The 21,297-nt window shown below is 41.7% G+C and overlaps 1 protein-coding gene across 1 annotated transcript in view; it reads right to left on the bottom strand.

Moving 5' to 3' along the window:
- Positions 1-1,773: 1,773 nt before the first annotated feature.
- Pth2r (parathyroid hormone 2 receptor) overlaps positions 1,774-21,297 on the bottom strand; it is a 103,341-nt gene continuing 83,817 nt past the window's right edge. Inside the window, 3 exon segments of the mRNA NM_031089.3 lie at positions 1,774-2,852; positions 4,898-4,939; positions 6,785-6,923. Of these exon segments, the coding sequence (NP_112351.2) occupies positions 2,460-2,852; positions 4,898-4,939; positions 6,785-6,923 (574 nt within the window). The 3' untranslated portion in view covers positions 1,774-2,459.

Genomic DNA, 21,297 nt, shown 5'->3' with positions numbered 1-21,297 from the left:
TGCATGAGACGTAAAGACAGACTTTCTTCTATTCATGCCTGTTACATATAAATATATTGTGGCCTTGCCTTAGAATTTGGAGCAGGCTAGGAAGTCATTTTCCATGCTCTCTATATAGCTATTCTAAATATATAGATTATAGAAATTTAAATAAATATATATAGAGAGAAATATCTCTATTTAACTCTTCTAAATCCCTTTTTGTGTTACAGTAATCACCAAGTCCAGTTATAAGAAGACAAAATAAAAGCGTGAGTGACAATAATAAGAATAATATGTCATTGAGCATTTCTCCAGATGAGGTCACCAGTGCTTCTCTGTGGTTTTTCTTATCTATCATAGCATCTCTTTTGACCAACTGAATTACAAGTTTCTTCACCTTTAAAATGGGTCAACTGAAATATAAAAGAAGCTAAGATATAAAATTCTGCATAAAATTAGCCATAGAACTGAACTTAATCTCTGACTCGGCTCACAATGGATATCTCTTTATGGCAGGCAGCTCAGAGAGAAAACTGTAATGAGAAATCTGGAATTTTGGTTTCCTTAAAAAAAACAGAAATATATTAAGAATATGTTTTTCTTTTAATCCCATGTGGGGGGATATGTAGCTACTTTGCAGAAGCTGACTATGATTGGTCTTGTGCTCTAGGAGAGGTGTGGTTTTGCCAGCTGCAGATGGTTTCTGTGATTATGCGGATGTTTGGAATTATGGGAACCTTTCAGAGGGTCTATAAATGCTAGGGCCCCAAGAGGCACAGTTGGTGGTTGGTGATCATTTGGGGGACCTGTGGGTTGTTTGTTGTTTATTAATAATTGTGCTCAAAGAAGAAACCAAAGGAAAGAAATTAGATTTAGGGATCTCTATCTCCCTTTATCATTCTCTTCTATCTAGCGATAGGGGTGTCCCCGGGTATAAAGGCTGGGGAAAAGAAGAACCCACAAAGTAGAAAAGACTGGCAAGAGGCAACAATGTAGAATTGCATTGGGTGTATTTAACAAGTATAGTGGCATCTTCTTAAGCCAAATGCATAGGAAATTACTCCATTTCTATGACCCAGAGAAGGTCAAAAAGACAGAAGGTAAGTATCAGAGTACTTACACCATAGTAACATTGTTGTACTTCTCAGAGTATCTTCCTCATAAGTGACATTGTTGTATGTATCAGAGTACCTAAATCATAGCAACATTGTTGAAGTAGAGTGGGAAATAGCAGCTGCAACTGTAATGTTTTAGCTAGAAATACACTGTTCTGATAGCTTTTATATAGACTTGTCATTTACATGAGTGGGAACTTGATGGGAGTCAGACACTAAGCTGTATTGCAATACAGGATCTTGAAGCATTCTTACCCAGAAGGAATTCATAAACTATTTCATTGGTGAATGGTGTGTGTGTGTGTGTGTGTGTGTGTGTGTGTGTGTGTGTAATAAAACTTGTGAGCGCATGAAACTTGAAGTCAATAGACTGTATCTGAACCCACACTCGCTCAATGACTTCGGGTAAGTTAATCTGCTTTGTGAGTCACTGTGTAAAACAGTGACAGTCGTAAAAGCCCACTCCGGAACTTGCAGTGAGTCAATGCTTGTAAAATCCCAGCAGAATCCTTGCTCCATGCACGCAGTAAATGTTTACATGACTGAAACACACTGAAATTCCAAATTTGGCACAGCCTAGGAGCTCTGTGTGGAGAGCTGTAGATTTGAGAAGACAACATTGACTCAAGAACAACGTGCAACAGTAGAAGGTTTTCTTAAGACCAAACATGTATCTTTAAAACTAACTTTTAATGTAACCCGCACACCATCTGTAACACAGCAAACAAGAGAAAAACAAAGAAAAAGACAAGTTGCCCTGTGGGCTAGCAGAAATGAGGCCATACAGCATCAGCTTTCTAATACTGGGGAAACTCTTGACTTGTCATGGTTTACAAGAAAGAGCAAAGAGCATGTTTGACTCGTCACACAAGGAAACATTCAAAAGCAGAATGGGATGGTTTTCTTTGCTCCTAGAATCAATCATAACTGTCAGAAATGCATTGCTTTATTAATGTCCAATTGATTTTCCAATGTAGTTGGTCTTAGAATTTTAGTTTTCCAATGTACTTTCTTAGATTGTTCCAGTACATAGACAAAATGAATGTGACAGCAGAAGGTCATTAAAATGCGAAACATAAAGGTTAGTGATTTCTTGAAAGGAAAATGATGCAAACTAAATATCCTCATCATATTCGGGGTGACATTAATGAGGGGAAAAAAAGGTAGAGCCAGGCGTTTGAAACCTTTCTTATCCAATAAAAGCAAAATAATAATAACCACAGAGAAAGTATTATAAAAAAAAAACCCACTCATAGAAACTGGAAATGTTTAAGCGACGCCTTATTTCAGAATTCCAGTCTTCCAACTTAGGTCCTCCCACACAGCCAGATCCGCCAATCCACAAGAGCTGCAAATGGTGATTCAGATAGGGTGGGATTCTCCCTTGCATCCTTCCGTGTCTATGGTGAATGCTACTGGCCTGGAAGACTCCCCCACTGGACTATCATCTTCCTGTCGCCCATGACCTTTTTTAGTCTCCTCCGGGGTAGATTGTGGTTGACAGTCCTGCTCAGAACTACTCCAGACGTAGCCAGGTAGAGTCACATGACTGTCGATCTGTCTGCAGGCAGTCTTGGCGGGTTTGCTAGAGATGAGCACCAGGCGTGTGCTTGGTCCCATCTGTGACTGGCTGCTGGTGCTGTGTGTGACAGTGGTGAGCACCGAGCCGTACCTGTGGCCGCCACAAGGCGGCGCCTTTTTCCAGTCGATGGACAGATTCCAACGAGTCCAGGTCTTCTTCACCTCAGCCTGTACCTACAGCACAAGAAACACGAATCCCATCAGAAACCAAAAGGGAGCCCCGCACCCGTGTCATGAAGAACTTTGCTTAGATTTCAGTGATGGTAGCCACTGGCTGGGGCCCTCTTCGGTGCCAGGGACTCTTCAGATTTGTGCATTCCATACACCTCAAAGCCCTTCCCAATTAATGTTATTTTTAGTATTTAAACGAGAGCTGAAGTGCCACGATACAAACAACTGTCTTATCAAAAGGAAGAAAGAATTGTGGGTTTGAGGAGAAATAAGAGATAAACAGTGGCAGCAGGAAGCACAGGATTCTGCCCGTGGCGCTACCATCTAAACCTTGCCCTGAAGAGGCCAAAGCTTCAAAGAGCTACCAGCAACACAGTCTTGCTGCATGACATGGGGATAACTTCACTCCTCCTAAAAGCTTTTGTCTGAGAAAGCTTAAAGCTGCAGAGAAATTCTACAGTTGGTTCTCACAAGCATACCTGATAAAATCCCCCACCTACTGCAAAGGACCCACAAATTCTCCTGATACTCAGAATTAACTCTCTGTTTCTCTCTGTGTGTTTCTCTGTCTCTCTCTGTCTCTGTCTCTCTCTGTCTGCATGTGTATGTGTGTATGTGTGTGTGTGTGTGTGTGTGTGTGTGTATGTGTGTGTGTGTTCACGCACGAGCGTGCTATGACCATCAAGAAGCGGGAGCTTCTGCATTCCTGTCTCTGTACGAGGGTGGAGACTTAACTGAGCTGACACAGCCAGCTAACCATGACCCCTGAACCCCAAACAGCTCTTGCCTGTGCTTTTCGGTGTCTGACTCTGAGCCCTCAAACACCAACCTCCCACATTCTCCCTTTAAATTTCTCTCTGCCTGGATGAGAACACAGATCAGCTCTTTGCCTCAACTCTCAGTAGGTACTAGATAAACTCTGACACCACCCAAGGCGGAGGGATATTAAGGAGGGTACTCGGGTTGGAAGGAAACTGCCCTAAGATGCTATCAACCTGTATGAGCAATCAGCACGGGGGGAAAATAACAAGGAAGGATGAGAGAGAGAGAGAGAGAGAGAGAGAGAGAGAGAGAGAGAGAGAGAGAGAGAGAGAGAGAGAGAGAGAGAAGCAAGCCCTGCAACCACAATCTGACTAAATGGGGATCTGGACTCGGTGCCTGCTACCAAAATGTCCTATGGACTGGCTTCCCTGAGAGCAGCACGAGGAAGCAAAGACCCAGGGGAAGCAAAAGCTTGTAAGTTGGTGTCACCTGAAGGAATAAACAAATGATAACTAGATAAATAAATAAGCCACCAACACGCTTAATGCAGCAAATTAAGGTAAAAAACAACACAGCAGTAAGTCAGGGCATTGCTAAGTTGCCACTCAAGCTCCTTATGCAGGGACCAACACCCCCCAGAATCCAATGTGCTTGAAAGCATCTGGTGATCCGCTGCAGTAACAAGTGACCTTATCCTCCTGGGACTTGAGCAAAAAGAGAAACCCTGAAACAGCAGGACACTCTGAGAGCCCCAGGGTCTTGAGTATCATCCACATGATGATGTAATGTGCAGTTCCTTCTTTCTGGAGACTTCCAAATGGATTAAGATGACCCCATCCTCAGCTTGTAGTGCAAAACTTACCTACCTTGATTGAATTTAACTTGTTTTCGTTTTGATTCATTCTAGGAATGTTATTGATGATTTATAGAACTTGGTGAGAGCCAAAGGTTTTAGCATTAAGCAGAATTGATTTAGAATTAACTAGAAAATAAGTGCCATACCCATTGGAAAAGGGCTCAGAGTTATGGGTTTGGTCTCTTGCTCTTAGGGATATGAGCTCTTGCCTCTGCCTTCCATCACAGGATAATGTGACAAGAAGACCCTGGTCACATATGGCCTCCTTGACATTAGACAGCCCTACTTTCAGAACTGTAAGGAACAGACCACTCTTCTTTATAAATCACTACGTTTCTTGTGTTCTGTCATAAAAGCACAAAATGGGTTAGAACGAATATTAATTGAGAGCATCTCTCAATTCAGTGGCCCCTGGCATCTTCACACTTACCTCTCCGTTGCAGTAGCAATAGACAATAGACACGAAGAATCCCTGGGGAGAAAAAGAGGATGTGAGCTGGGCAGCAATTCATGAAACCCATAGCAGGAAAAGACACAAGAATTGTGTCAAAATTCACCCGCTGGCTTTTGATAATTTCCTCCAAAAAAAAAAAAATACACGAATCATTTTCTCCTGGTGTTTCCCAATGTTTGTATTTCTATTACATTTATTTGTGAGCTTCCCTTGGTTTCAGTCAAGCCAAACAAGTAACTGAGTAAGCTAATCAGAGATGTACAAAGAACCAATCCCTAGTATGCGGTTTTGTGTATATTGCTGCTCAAAGACCACAGAGAACTCATCCCCTGTCTGGTTAACTAGGTTTATAACCGCTAGAAGCTACCAACATAGATATGGTAAAGCACAAAGAACCTTTTCCTTGACTGTGAAATATCCATCGAGCGTAAACACTGTGCTAAGAGTGACTGGTTCAGCACGATAGGGTGGGAATGTACACAAGACAGTTCCAGAAGGGATGAGACCAGGATAGAATATAAGCAACAAGCTCATGAGAGACACAAGGTGATGAGGGTCTTGCAGGTAAAGTTGGTGATAGAGGGAACAATGGGCAGGCGCATCACGTCAGAAACACAGCCGAGACTTCTCTGTGGTGGCATTTAAGCTGATCAGAGTGACAAGAATAAGATGTCAACTGGAGGAAGATGAGGAAGACGGGGGAAAATGGGGGTGGCATTCAGAGACAAAAAACAGAGTGTGATACCCCACTCCGAACACAAGTGCTGAAGCTATGCCCCATGAGTTCAGTGGGAGATCCAGTGGGTGTTGCCAGGCTCCAGCCCTTGCAGGGCTATGCATGGCAGAAAACAACACACAGTTGATACTGGGTGCACCAGGAAACCTTTGGAGTTTTTGGCAAGTGAAATCAAATGGAAAAGTTTCCATTGTTTGGGCTGTGGGGAACTGATATTCCCTGTGTTATAGATTCTGCAGTTTTATTAGAACCTTGTGGCTTTGGAGAGTTGGAATGTTGCTGATTAAGAGCCCAGAGCATCTTAGGCTATCTTCAGCTCCCTGAAGAGTCATTTATTGCCCACCTTGTAGCAGACCTACATCATTTTAACCATCAGGTAAAACCTTCAGAATGTATTGATTAAGCAAGCCCCTAGCTCCTATGGACTAAGAGCTAAGAATACCATCAGGTTTCATCTGAAACCAGTGGAGAGGTTCTATCTTTGTCATAACTCACCTAGCGGATATCTCCACCAACATATTTGATGTGCTTTATGGCTTCCATTGTTTGACTATGAAATACTCACATAATCACCTCCATGAGGGTAATTTCAATCCCTGCTCTCAGGCCACAGTCACTAATATATGTCTCAAACTCTGTTATTCCCTCTGGAATAAATATGTCACTAGAATCAATGTTGGAGGAAGGAGGCATGAAGACTGGTCCACCTGCAAGGTTACAGTCATCCTCTTCATATTGAATTGAAGTGGGTGGTGTCAGCCTCTTTCTCTGTTTACCTTACTTTCCTGTCTCCCTTTTTCCTGCCTTTGTCTTCTTTTAATTTCATTTATTTTTCTATACACACACCAGAATGACTGACTCTGCTCTCCAGCAGTGTTTCCCAACAATGTACATTCTTATCTTGCTACCCAGGCTTGTCCCTCTGTCAAACAGCTCCATACTGTTTTCTCTCTGAGGTCAGAGAATTAACCTAATCCCAGGAAGGAACGTAATAAGAGCCAGAAAATAGTGTTCTCTCCTGGCCTTAGAATACAAGTACACGAAGTCAAAGAGAAGGGCAGAGAGAGGGGTCAAGGACATGAACAAAATGTAACCATAAGCCCCAAGCCAGAGGTGCTGCTGCTCACCTGGAAGGAGTTGAAGAAGAGCTCGCAGTGCATGCGGATCTCCCACCAGAGCCCCGAGAAGGAGTGCGGCTGGCAGATGAACACGATGTAATGCACACCAAACACCAGCACCAGGACCAGCGTTGACTTAGCCAGTTTCCTGGAAGAGAACACAAGGTGTTCTATTAACTGACTTCAGAAGCCTTCAGGAGAAGCATTTACTGGAGAAATGAACATTAGTGGTACTCAGAGGAACAGACTCCTCTGCTGCTGCTAGGCTGTCTATTCTCGTCCTCCACTTTCAAGGGTGTTTTCTATTGATTGGTTGGGCCATGTGTGTGTGTGTGTGTGTGTGTGTGTGTGTGTGTGTGTGTGTGTGTGTGTGTGTGTGTGTGTATGGTGTGGGAGGGGTGTATGTGTAGGAAGTTGCTGCAATGGGCAAATGAGCTTCCTGGAGATGGTCCATCATTTTGCACAGCTTCATTGGATGTACCATGGAGAGGCATGGCCCTGGGGAGTTCATCCCTGGATTGCTTCTTACTGCTGCTATGCCTTCTCATGTTTTTCATTGATATATTCCTTCTATATATAACATGGTGTGAATGGGCATGGGGAGACCTCAACAGCCTGTAGTCTGGTATGATTGTTTCATGGGAGACCTCCCACTCTCTTGGGCAATTTTTCTGCAGATCAATATAAAGATGAACTTTCATAGATAATACTGATTATATGAATTAATGATTTTACAGAATTTCTGATTTGATTTAAATAGTGTTAGGAAGTTAGGGTAATTGATAAGAAAGGTTAAGGAAATAGTATAGGTGGTTTTGCCAGGAAGACATAATGAGGACAGAACTAAGAGTAGACGGTACCCCCCTTTGGAGAGTAGCGAAGGCTGCACAGGCCAGAAAAGGAACACAGTGAACTTTCATGTAGTACAACCACATAGTTGTACCTGTAGACAGGAAAACAGGTTTAAGACAGGTTAATGACCGAAGAAAACATTCCTTCTGAATCCCTTGATCTTGTTATCTAAGGCTATGGCCACAGTTTTCTGTGTACACCATGAAAAGGCAGAGTTATGAACAGAGTAAATGATCCTATTGTGAGAATGAGAATAGAGAACAAATGATTGGCCAGATTATCTGAATAGGGTTTCAAAAATAAAACACAAAATAAGTGCTTTGAATCTTGGTAAATACAAACTGTCATAAGCCAGCATAGGAGAAAATTAGTTACAATAGACTTGGCTTGCTTAAACTTTGTCAATCAATGACAAAAGAATTATTGACTTGAGGCTAGGATGAATTTGTGAAAAGATGGGACACGTTTAGTTAGGTGTGGGTTTCAAAAGAAGAATATATAATTAGTAATCATGTTGTGTAATCATGTTTCCGTTTGTGTAATGATTTTAATCTCCTTTTGAAGAATATGTTTTTGTAGTGATTGTTTGGGGAGCATATGTAACTTGTGGCTATGAGTGATTATAGCCACATCACCTGTACATGTATGTGTGTCCATGTGTATGTGTGTGTGTGTGCGCGTGTGTGTGTAGTCTGTATGTATGTATGGTCTATGTAATACACGCATATGAGTGGGCAGGTGCATAGGCCCTGACACTAACATGCAGAAGCCCAAGTAGGATATTTAGTGTCTTCCTCTATTTCTTTCTACCTTGTTTATTGAGACAGACCCTGACCTCTCACTGACCCTGAAGCTCACCAGTAAAGCAGAGCTGGCTAACCAGTGAGCCCTCATCATCTGCCTGTGTCTACTCCCTACTGTTGTGGTTACCTCTATGTGCAGCTATGCCCAGCTCTACACAAGTGCTGGGATTCAGGCTTGGGAACTCATGCTTGCAGAGCAAGTGTTCCTCCCCACTGAGCCGTATCTCCCCAGTGCTGCCTTCTTGTCATTGTATAGTAAGCCAGGCCATTGATTCTCACTCCCCATAAGCAGTACCCCCTAAGTTTCTCTAATCACATGTCTCCTCTTCTTGATGATAAGATGCTGTTTTTATAAAGCTATTGAGTGGCCTTTGTCACTGTCCTAAGTCACCTTTAACTTCTATGTTTGAGACTTTCTAAAGCATTTCCTCCCTTCCACACCTGAGGCTCAGGGAACACTAGGGAAGAGGAACAGAACACTGTAAAAACCAGAAGACCAGGAAGTCTGCTGCAAGACTGTGCTTTCCCCATATGGAAGGGAAGCCACACCCATGAAGCCTCAGCAATATGGCTGCCTAAATAAGACCTGAACAGGTACAAGGCCAGTTGACATCCCAACATGGATGGGGAGAAATCCCATGAGACCCCATCCCTGGATGAAGAGTTACAGGCAACTAATGGCTGCTGAGAGAGCGAATTAGTCTTCCCCAGGGAAGAGCCCTCTGATGTTACCCAATACCAAGTGGACAACCCTAAAAACATATACACGTGAGCAATAGCAACCACATTCAGCAGGTTATGTTTATATATTTATTCTCTGTGTGCAAAAGGATTAAGAAATATTAATGATAATTAATGATAACAATTAAGGAAAAGCGTTTTCTCTCTGAATTTGAAATGGAGTAGGAGGAGCACAAGAAAGAGAAGGGGAGAATGATGTAAATATGGCACCTATATATGAAATTTTAAATCTTAATTTAATTTTAAAAATCAACTACTCTTGGAGATATTTCACAATTCTTTATGAGACACTGTGGTCAGTCCTTCCTTATGGGCTAATGTGCTGTCAGTTCTTCCTTTTGTTCTGAATATTTGCTGTCAAATAATTCATGTCAAACTACCCATAGTTGTATTTAATTCTATCTACCTATCATCTATCTATCTATCTATCATCTATCTATCTTGATTTTGAGAAAGGGTCTCATCTTGTATCTCTAGCTGGCCTGAATCTCACCTCAAACTCACTGGGATCTTGCCTCTGCCTCTGCCTTTGCCTCAATGCTGCGACTAAAGGCATGAACCACCTCTGCCTTGCCCTGGTCTCACCCTAATGCTCTTGTACATGTGAAGCAATCCTGGGTTTTCCAATGTGATGGTGGTGGTTAGTTTTAGGTGTCAGTTTCCTATGAATAGTATTTTTAAAAACTGGTAAGCATTCTTTTTGGTGTGTCTATGAAGGCACCTCCACAGGAGATGGGTAGATGAGTAGCTGAGCTCAATATGGATCAGTCAGGTTTCACTAACCACCTGAGGCTCGCTAAGTATTCAGGACAAGTACAGGCAGTCTGATCAGTGTTGCTGTCTTGAAAGAAATGTACTAATGTGGAGTCCTAAGACTGAAGGAACTGTAGGAAAGGCACGTGACAAGAACTGGAAACAGTGGATCAAAGACTACAGGTTGGGGGTGGGGAATGGTGGATGAGGGGCAGGTAGCTGAAACGCACCAAGAGAACAGATCCTCTGACAGAGTCAGAAGGCAGAGGAAAGATCTGTGTGCTTTTCCTCTTCTGCATCTGGAACACTGCTCACCTGCCTCCGGGCCTTCCAAGTTCTGCAGCCTTTGGATCTGGGACTTGCACCTATAGGCTGCTGAGCTGTTGGGTATCCTTCTGTGGCAGAGGGCTACACCATTTGTTTCCTTAATTGTAAGACTTAGGACTTAAAAAGAGGCCTGGAACTGTGGCTTGCTGAAGGCTTGCCACAGGCCTTCTCTGCCTCTATAGCCATGAGAATGAGTTGAGCAAGTGTTATCCACCTATCAATAACTATCTACTCATAAATCTATCCACCTGTACACTTGTGCAAATCTTGTCATCCCTATTGATTCTTCTGAGGAAACCCTGTTCAGTACAGACAGGGTTTAGTCTAAAGTGGCCCCCAACTATTCCCACCTCCTGTTAGTATGCTCTTGTCAGTTCTTTCCCTGAGTAAAGAATTTTCTTCTAGTGGATTAGGACAATGGTGATAGAATGTGGCTTCTGTTGGTGTTGCCTAAGACTCTAACTGCCATCTTCCTAGCCCTCTATAGTGAGACAAGCTGCCATGCTGTGATTTATTCTACTAAAAGGCTCATGTGGCGAGAAACAGTAGTATCTGTACATCAGCAGATAAGCACGCAAATCTACCAGTAGTCACACAATCTCAGATGTAGCCTCCTCACTCCACCCTCCTCATGAGCCCACCACCCTGACTGATGTTTTAGTTGAAGCCTTGTGACAGCCAGAAGCCAAGGGCCAGCACCCAGATTCCTGGCCTACAGATAATGAAACAGAAAATGTGATGTTGAAAGTCACTAACCCATTCCTTCTGTAGCCAGGATACCAAGCACACCATCTTCCCGTTTGGGGTGACTTTTGTTTTAATTGTACTTCTGATCCAAGAAATGACCAAATGTGGCCCACTTCTTCATTTCTCAACATCCCACCCTGCCTTCATGAATAGTTTACATCAAGAATCTTGAACAACTTTGCCTTCTGTCCTTGCCAGTCTCTCCTCTAAATGCATTATTTATTTATTATCTTTCTTCTTGAAAACAACCTGTGTGGGTGAGCCAAGGTCTCACTAGCTAATGAGAACTTGATTCAGATTCTATCCTTGATGTTTGCCACCTACAGAATTCTGATTCCTTTATCCGGTCTTACAGATAAGTGAGGTCTATAAGTCTGAAAAGGCTATAGTATCTTAAGAGTTTCTGGGAGTCACCATTTCTACCAGCACATTTCCCATCATTGCCTGCTTCTTGGAGTACCCACGGGTTTTCATGGAGGTGTCCAGCTCAAATGTCTGGAGTTCTCTACCTCCCTAGTGTCTCAGTAGTGTCCGAATCACATTCTCTTGGAACTGGTCAGCTACCTGCCCCTCACTCTATAGCCTGTGGGGTTTTTTTTCATTCACTGGTCTGAGCCCCGACTTGTCTTGACAATAGTTTCTTCAATCTCAGAATTCCTTATCAGTCCACTCAAGACATCATTGTGATAAGCAGCGAATCTCTCAGACCTGACCAACACTCTCAGCCCTCGGGACCTGCCTGTACTTGTTCTCCTTCCGAATGTTGGGCAGTGAGCCTTCGAGTTCCTGTGACTAGAAGACTGGAAATGATGCTGTGAACACCTAAGGCATTTTGATATGATCTAGTTAGATTCAGGATTTGCATTAACTGCACTTGCACAGCCTTGAAACTCTTGTCTAACATCTCTCTGAGAAGAAAATTACTTTCTGTTTTTAAGATGCAGTGTAAATCCCCCTGGAGAGTGCTTTCAGAATCAAGCTAACTTTGATCGTTCCTACTTCTTTGTATCTGGGAACCAAAACCAAGGTTCAAATGTAAAATTAAATCAGAGCGATAGATCATAAAATGGCCACAAATGCAAAAGTTTTATCACCATTCAGTTTAATACAGATCAGAGAAAAATTGCACCAGGCAATGAAATCCATTTGATATCCTATTAGTTCTGTCTTTCAAGTTTTCTCCTCTTGCCTATGACTAATCTATTTTACAGTTCTGTGGAGATAAAAGATGGTCTGTAAAAACCATAATTGGATTCATCTTCAGTGTGTTGTATAACAAAATACCACAAAGTTACTGCCTTAAATGATGCCCATTTACTCCACTGCTATGCTGTGCTACAAGTGCTTATCAACATAGTTAGCTCTTAGCCTCCAGGATCTCAAGACTGAAGTCAAGTTTTCAGCTAAGGCTGGGTTCACAGCTGGACCTAAGGTTCCCTTGTAAACTCATTCAGATTTCTAAAGACCTCCATTGAATTTGTAGGTTTCTCTTTTGGCTCTCAGCTAAGAGTCACTTGGACCCCATGGGCTTGCCTGTATATTCAAACTATAGACTTTCTTAGGCTTCCAGGATGGAGTTTCTATAAAATAGTCAAAGAGTGACTAGTCCACTTTCTTAGTCATATAATATAACCTAATCAAGGAGAGATTAACAAAGTCATCGTAAATCTTGCCCACAGAAACGATACCAAAAACAAGGGATCCCAAGGACCAGCATAGTCATCTGTCTCCCACAGTAAAGCATGCAAATTATACTCAGCAGATTGTAGAGGCCACTGACTGTAGCTTTGTAGACACTAACAAGTTTTGCAGTTTGCATCCATTTATATATTCATTCCAGCATGCATTACTTAACTATATGTGCTCTTTTGAACCAGGTAAAATGTTTCATCTCTTGCTTCATTAATTATGGAATTAAATAAAATGTCTGAACTGTAATGGATATATGGATATATGTAATGGATATACATTATTACATCCTCTTTTTAATTTATCCTGCAGAGCATATGACTAGCAAATGTACTCATAGCAGATTGGGCACCAGCAACTCTGGGCACTGATGTTTACTAGTGACTATGTGGTCACTTATACACGCTGCACAAATTTATAGCTTAACTTTCCACAAAGACACAGCTCATCTAATGAGATGACCAGGTATGTGGCAACTGATATGAGTTTTCTGGCTTGCTGGGAGCATGATGACAGCTCCATATACAAGAGAAATTCAAAGGAATCAAGTGGTTTGAAGACATGGTGTCCTGTCATCAGAAAATAGATGTCCGGTCCTCATATTGTCTGGCCCCCATCATTCTCCAAGTAAATGAGTATGGAAAGATCTCTAGTTTTCTTTGGTGAATCATGTTTAGTTAAAACAAAAATGGCTGCAGGCTCCCGTGTATTCTAAGCCTTTCTTGATCCCTCCTCCCCTTAAATGAAGCTTTCTCTCATAGCTATGTAAATAGTTTTAATATGAATTCATTTCTTCGTGTATTTCCCTCACTTTAAGAAAAAAATTCTACGAGATCTCAGTCGCTCTGTCTTCCTTCCTTACTTCCTCTCTCCCTTCTTGCAAGAGTGAAATGTAACAAACAATACTGTTAGAAATTTTGGACCATGCTATTATAGCACCCTGTAGTCACCTTGCTCCTTGTAAGAAAAACATGTTACCATTTCCAGCTATGGCTAGAAGCCCAAAGAAATAAAATATTCATGGAAAATTATTCCATGGGTGATTATTCACCTTTAAATCTGTCTGCCTTGCTGCCATACTGTATTAGTTTTATCCTAAGTATTAAATATGATGTTTGTTTGACATTGAACAACAAGTCCAGTCAGAGGAAACATTCAAGTGTTCTTATCAGTAAACCCTTTCATACTTGTATTTTCCAAGTTCTGACAACTCCTCTTACTTGTTAAAGTAGATTAAAATAAGGTATAGAAGACCTTATTATTGGATATTGATTAGTTTAGTAATTTACTTAAAGCACTTGCACGTGCAGTCTATTTACCAAGCATGACTTCACTTGCTACCTGGAACAGAATTACCTGAGAGAAACAGCTGAAGCAATGGGTTGTTTCCTCATCAACCTGCTGACTGCCACATACACAACTGTAAAATCTTGCTTGCTTGCCTGCCCTACCTTGTGGCTTTAGAATATAAGATGAGAATACAAACTGGGCTCAGAATCGGTCTTGCAGGAGCTATCCTGGCTTTGATCCACTAGTGACGTTTTTTCTCTTCCACTCCCATTGGCATCAGAGTGCTTGTTCCAAAAAGATTCTGTAAACATTTCTGGAGGCCCCAGTTTTCCAGAGAGTCTGCATCTCCCAGGCCTCTCAGCCCGCTGAAAGTCTTTGGAACTGCAGTTATGCCTCCCCAATGGGATTCCAGGAAATTTGAAAAACTTCGCTGCTGCTACACAGAAAATAGCTTAAAGTTGTAGATGCCAACATGTGAATAAACCCCACACCCACATAAAGGCTGCTGTGAACTGTGAGAGCTGATCCGGACTAACCTCTAAAACTTACTATCTCAAAACAACCTCAGAATGAAGACAACAGCTCAGCTCCAATACAGTTCTGCCTCCTGATAACCTTCTGACCCTATGGAAGTCCATCCATTGATCACCCCTTGGACCTCATCATACTGTGATGGAACTGCCCATGCTGATAAAACAGACTGTGATTCCTTTTAGAGATGGGCCTTTCTAGTAATGGCCTATGGATGCGAGACCAGATGACAAAAGAACAATTATGAACTGTGAGAAAAACATTGGTTAATATTGGTTATATTGGTTATAACTGATAATTGGTTAATATTGATAATATTAAGTATTATTTTAATACTAGTAATGCATAGACTTTGCCATGAAATGTTTCTGGAAAGGATCTCCCACAATGTGACAAGGAATTAAAGCCATCATGAACCTTTAGGGATGGGGAAACAAGGACAAATATTATGGGAACTGACCATATAAAGCTCTTCATCTAAAAAAGACATGTCTTAAAATGCTGGCTTTGGTAAGTGCCAGCCATGTGCTCCTTTACCTATGTCACGATTGCTGCATATGCTTACGTGCAAGCCAGGTTACTTACCCTAGAGTGGGAATAAATAACCAAAGCCTGACCAGCAAAAGGAACGGGGCATGTTTGGTTCACAGGGCCATCTATACTAAACTAATTAAAAGAACAGTAGCTCCTAGCTCTACCTACTGGATCTGCTGCAGTGGTAATTACACTCACAATATCCTTGACCTCTAACTTAGATGTGCTCATAGGAAGCAAGGTCCAGCAACCCTCACATCCATGGGATTCAAGAAATAAGAGAACTCGTGTACTTTTACCAGTCCTTCTGGGAATGACTCTGACAGGGTCCATGACCACTGATGCCTCTGCAGTAAGGCATCCGGAAGCTCATCATGGACAGCTCTCTGCTCAGATCACGTAGAGTGTAACTATTGTTCAGGAAAGCTTAGTCACTCTTCAGAATGAAATATTTATTGGCAACAATCGTCCTCCAAAGTCCTAGAGGATTAACACTGAAAAGGAGGCAGGAATAGTGTGAGAAAAATGCCAAAAGGGCATTTAAAAGGATTCAGGCTGGAAGTACAAGCAAGAGGCAATTCAGATGACATGCCAGTACCAACCCATGTCTTTAAGATAAATCCATAAGATGTAGAAGATGAAGAGGAGGGAACAGCATAGGATAAGATATAAAAGATCAATTATTAGATACTGCCTTGTTGATTTCTTTAGCAGTTTGAAGAACAGCTTGCACTGCCTATTTGACAAGCTCTCGCTACCTAAAACAGAGTAAAGCCAGAGAAATTGCTGAAACCATAGGTGATTGCTCCTAACACCTGCCGATTGTCAGACGTGTAAGGCATTGCTTCTTTACCCGCCCTACCTTTTGGCTTTTTAATATAAAATGAGAATAACTAACTGGACCCAGGATCAAAGCCTGCACTATATAATCTAGATCATCTAAGAGATTAAGTGTAAGTTTTGAATGTCTGTGTGTATGTGTGTGTATGTGTATATACATGTATGTTCGTGCATGTGTGTGTATGTATGTATGTTTGTGCATGTGTATATGTATGTTTGTGCATGTGTTTGTGCATGTGGTGTGTGTGTTTGTGTGTGTGTGTGTTTGTGTGTGTGTGTGTTTGGCTGTGTGTGTGGTATGTAAAGAAGAGGGGGGAGGAAAGGGAGACAGAGAATACATGGGCATATGAATGTCAAATGATAAGCTCGTTCCATGACGTTCTTCTGGAGAGACTATAATATCCCTGGAAAATGTCTTTAGTCTTTCAGAGGAATCTGCATGGAAATGTGTTTATTAACCACGTTAAATACCACTGCTTAGACATTTAATGTTGCTTTAAATTTGTATTGCTTTCCTTTACAAAAGATGTGTGAATATGTATGAGATAAAGCTAATAAAAGAGAAACCTTTCATAAAAGTTTGAAAAATACCAAAATAGTTGGTGATTACATGTTGTTTGAGTGGAAACGGTTCCCATAGAATCACAGGGACTGGTATTATTGGAGGTGTGACCTTGTTAGAGGAAGTGTCACTAGAGGATGGGCTTTGAGGTTTTAGAAGCCCAAGCCAAGCCCAATGGCTTACGTATCTTCCCCTGCTCCCTGTGGATCCAGATGCGGAACTCTCAGCTATCTCTCCACTACCATGTTTGTCTATGTGCCACTATGATTCTCAGCACAATGATAGCGAATGAAACCTCTGAATTGTAAGCCAGGCCGAGTTAAATCTTTTCTGTATAAGAGTTGCAATGGCTGGCTTCAGCATCAGAACTGGCTGGAGTTAAGTTAAATGTTGTCTGTCGTTCTTCTTTTTAATCCTCACTCCTACCCTGGAGAACCTGTTGACTGACTGAGCTGGCTTGATCAAATGGAGCCTCAACGTTGGAGTGCCAGTAACCGGGATACAGAGAAGGATACCTTATTGAAAGCACATGTGGGGAAGTCCCACACCCGCGGATCCCGGCCCGCAGCAGCTCTCTGCTCCCAGACACCGTGAGAGAGAGACCCAACCGCCTGGTCAGGTGGGCACTCCTGAGGCTGCAGAGCGGAAGAGACCACCAACACTGCTCACCCCTGCCCACATCCCTGGCCCAAGAGGAAACTTTATAAGGCCTCTGGGCTCCCGTGGGGGAGGGCGCAGGAGCGGCAGGACCCCTGCCTGAGACACCACCAGAACCTGAAGGAAATAGACCAGATAAACAGTTCTCTACACTCAAATCCCGTGGGAGGGAGAGCTAAACCTTCAGAGAGGCAGACAAGCCTGGGAAACCAGAAGAGACTGCTCTCTGCACACACATCTCGGACGCCAGAGGAAAAAGCCAAAGACCATCTGGAACCCTGGTGCACTGAAGCTCCTGGAAGGGGCGGCACAGGTCTTCCTGGTTGCTGCCGCTGCAGAGAGCCCGTGGGCAGCACCCCACGAGCGAACTTGAGCCTCGGGACCACAGGTAAGACCAAATTTTCTGCTGCAAGAAAGCTGCCTGGTGAACTCAAGACACAGGCCCACAGGAACAGCTGAAGACCTGTAGAGAGGAAAAACTACACGCCGGAAAGCAGAACACTCTGTCCCCATAACTAACTGAAAGAGAGGAAAACAGGTCTACAGCACTCCTGACACACAGGCTTATAGGACAGTCTAGCCACTGTCAGAAATAGCAGAACAAAGTAACACTAGAGATAATCTGATGGCGAGAGGCAAGCGCAGGAACCCAAGCAACAGAAACCAAGACTACATGGCACCATCAGAGCCCAATTCTCCCATCAAAACAAACATGGAATATCCAAACACACCAGAAACGCAAGATCTAGTTTCAAAATCATTTTTAATCATGATGCTGGAGGACTTCAAGAAAGACATGAAGAACTCCCTTAGAGAACAAGTAGAAGCCTACAGAGAGGAATCGCAAAAATGCCTGAAAGAATTCCAGGAAAACATAAATAAACAAGTAGAAGCCCATAGAGAGGAGACACAAAAATCCCTGAAAGAATTCCAGGAAAACACAATCAAACAGTTGAAGGAATTGAGGATGGAAATAGAAGCAATCAAGAAAGAACACAGGGAAACAACCCTGGATATAGAAAACCAAAAGAAGAGACAAGGAGCTGTAGATACAAGCTTCACCAACAGAATACAAGAGATGGAAGAGAGAATCTCAGGAGCAGAAGATTCCATAGAGATCATTGACTCAACTGTCAAGGATAATGTAAAGCGGAAAAAGCTACTGGTCCAAAACATACAGGAAATCCAGGACTCAATGAGAAGATCAAACCTAAGGATAATAGGTATAGAAGAGAGTGAAGACTCCCAGCTCAAAGGACCAGTAAATATCTTCAACAAAATCATAGAAGAAAACTTCCCTAACCTAAAAAAAGAGATACCCATAGGCATACAAAAAGCCTACAGAACTCCAAATAGATTGGACCAGAAAAGAAACACCTCCCGTCACATAATAGTCAAAACACCAAACGCACAAAAAAAGAAAGAATATTAAAAGCAGTAAGGGAAAAAGGTCAAGTAACATATAAAGGCAGACCTATCAGAATCACACCAGACTTCTCGCCAGAAACTATGAAGGCCAGAAGATCCTGGACTGATGTCATACAGACCCTAAGAGAACACAAATGCCAGCCCAGGTTACTGTATCCAGCAAAACTCTTAGTTAACATTGATGGAGAAACCAAGATATTCCATGACAAAACCAAATTTACACAATATCTTTCTACAAATCCAGCACTACAAAGGATAATAAATGGTAAAGCCCAACATAAGGAGGCAAGCTATACCCTAGAAGAAGCAAGAAACTAATCGTCTTGGCAACAAAACAAAGAGAATGAAAGCACACAAACATAACCTTACATCCAAATATGAATATAACTGGAAGCAATAATCACTATTCCTTAATATCTCTCAATATCAATGGCCTCAACTCCCCAATAAAAAGACATAGATTAACAAACTGGATACGCAATGAGGACCCTGCATTCTGCTGCCTACAGGAAACACACCTCAGACACAAAGACAGACACTACCTCAGAGTGAAAGGCTGGAAAACAATTTTCCAAGCAAATAGTCAGAAGAAGCAAGCTGGAGTAGCCATTCTAATATCAAATAAAATCAATTTCCAACTAAAAGTCATCAAAAAAGATAAGGAAGGACACTTCATATTCATAAAAGGAAAAATCCACCAAGATGAACTCTCAATCCTAAATATCTATGCCCCAAATACAAGGGCACCTACATACGTAAAAGAAACCTTACTAAAGCTCAAAGCACACATTGCACCTCACACAATAATAGTGGGAGATTTCAACACACCACTCTCATCAATGGACAGATCATGGAAACAGAAATTAAACAGTGATGTCGACAGACTAAGAGAAGTCATAAGCCAAATGGACTTAACGGATATTTATAGAACATTCTATCCTAAAGCAAAAGGATATACCTTCTTCTCAGCTCCTCAGGGTACTTTCTCCAAAATTGACCATATAATTGGTCAAAAAACGGGCCTCAACAGGTACAGAAAGATAGAAATAATCCCATGCGTGCTATCGGACCACCACGGCCTAAAACTGGTCTTCAATAACAATAAGGGAAGAATGCCCACATATACGTGGAAATTGAACAATGCTCTACTCAATGATAACCTGGTCAAGGAAGAAATAAAGAAAGAAATTAAAAACTTTTTAGAATTTAATGAAAATGAAGATACAACATACCCAAACTTATGGGACACAATGAAAGCTGTGCTAAGAGGAAAACTCATAGCGCTGAGTGCCTGCAGAAAGAAACAGGAAAGAGCATATGTCAGCAGCTTGACAGCACACCTAAAAGCTCTAGAACAAAAAGAAGCAAATACACCCAGGAGGAGTAGAAGGCAGGAAATAATCAAACTCAGAGCTGAAATCAACCAAGTAGAAACAAAAAGGACCATAGAAAGAATCAACAGAACCAAAAGCTGGTTCTTTGAGAAAATCAACAAGATAGATAAACCCTTAGCCAGACTAACGAGAGGACACAGAGAGTGCGTCCAAATTAACAAAATCAGAAATGAAAAGGGAGACATAACTACAGATTCAGAGGAAATTCAAAAAATCATCAGATCTTACTATAAAAACCTATATTCAACAAAACTTGAAAATCTTCAGGAAATGGACAATTTCCTAGACAGATACCAGGTATCGAAATTAAATCAGGAACAGATAAACCAGTTAAACAACCCCATAACTCCTAAGGAAATAGAAGCAGTCATTAAAGGTCTCCCAACCAAACAGAGCCCAGGTCCAGACGGGTTTAGTGCAGAATTCTATCAAACCTTCATAGAAGACCTCATACCAATGTTATCCAAACTATTCCACAAAATTGAAACAGATGGAGCACTACCGAATTCCTTCTACGAAGCCACAATTACTCTTATACCTAAACCACACAAAGACACAACAAAGAAAGAGAACTTCAGACCAATTTCCCTTACGAATATCGATGCAAAAATACTCAATAAAATTCTGGCAAACCGAATTCAAGAGCACATCAAAACAATCATCCACCATGATCAAGTAGGCTTCATCCCAGGCATGCAGGGATGGTTTAATATACAGAAAACCATCAACGTGATCCATTATATAAACAAACTGAAAGAACAGAACCACATGATCATTTCATTAGATGCTGAGAAAGCATTTGACAAAATTCAACACCCCTTCATGATAAAAGTCCTGGAAAGAATAGGAATTCAAGGCCCATACCTAAACACAGTAAAAGCCATATACAGCAAACCAGTTGCTAACATTAAACTAAATGGAGAGAAACTTGAAGCAATCCCACTAAAATCAGGGACTAGACAAGGCTGCCCACTCTCTCCCTACTTATTCAATATAGTTCTTGAAGTTCTAGCCATAGCAATCAGACAACAAAAGGAGATCAAGGGGATACAGATCGGAAAAGAAGAGGTCAAAATATCACTATTTGCAGATGACATGATAGTATATTTAAGTGATCCCAAAAGTTCCACCAGAGAACTACTAAAGCTGATAAACAACTTCAGCAAAGTGGCTGGGTATAAAATTAACTCAAATAAATCAGTTGCCTTCCTCTATACAAAAGAGAAACAAGCCGAGAAAGAAATTAGGGAAACGACACCCTTCATAATAGACCCAAATAATATAAAGTACCTCGGTGTGACTTTAACCAAGCAAGTAAAAGATCTGTACAATAAGAACTTCAAGACACTGAGGAAAGAAATTGAAGAAGACCTC

This window comes from Rattus norvegicus, chromosome 9, assembly GCF_021556685.1.
Source record: "Rattus norvegicus strain SHRSP/BbbUtx chromosome 9, alternate assembly SHRSP_T2T, whole genome shotgun sequence".
NCBI lineage: Eukaryota > Metazoa > Chordata > Mammalia > Rodentia > Muridae > Rattus > Rattus norvegicus.
This window is presented reverse-complemented; position numbering and strand designations above follow the sequence as displayed.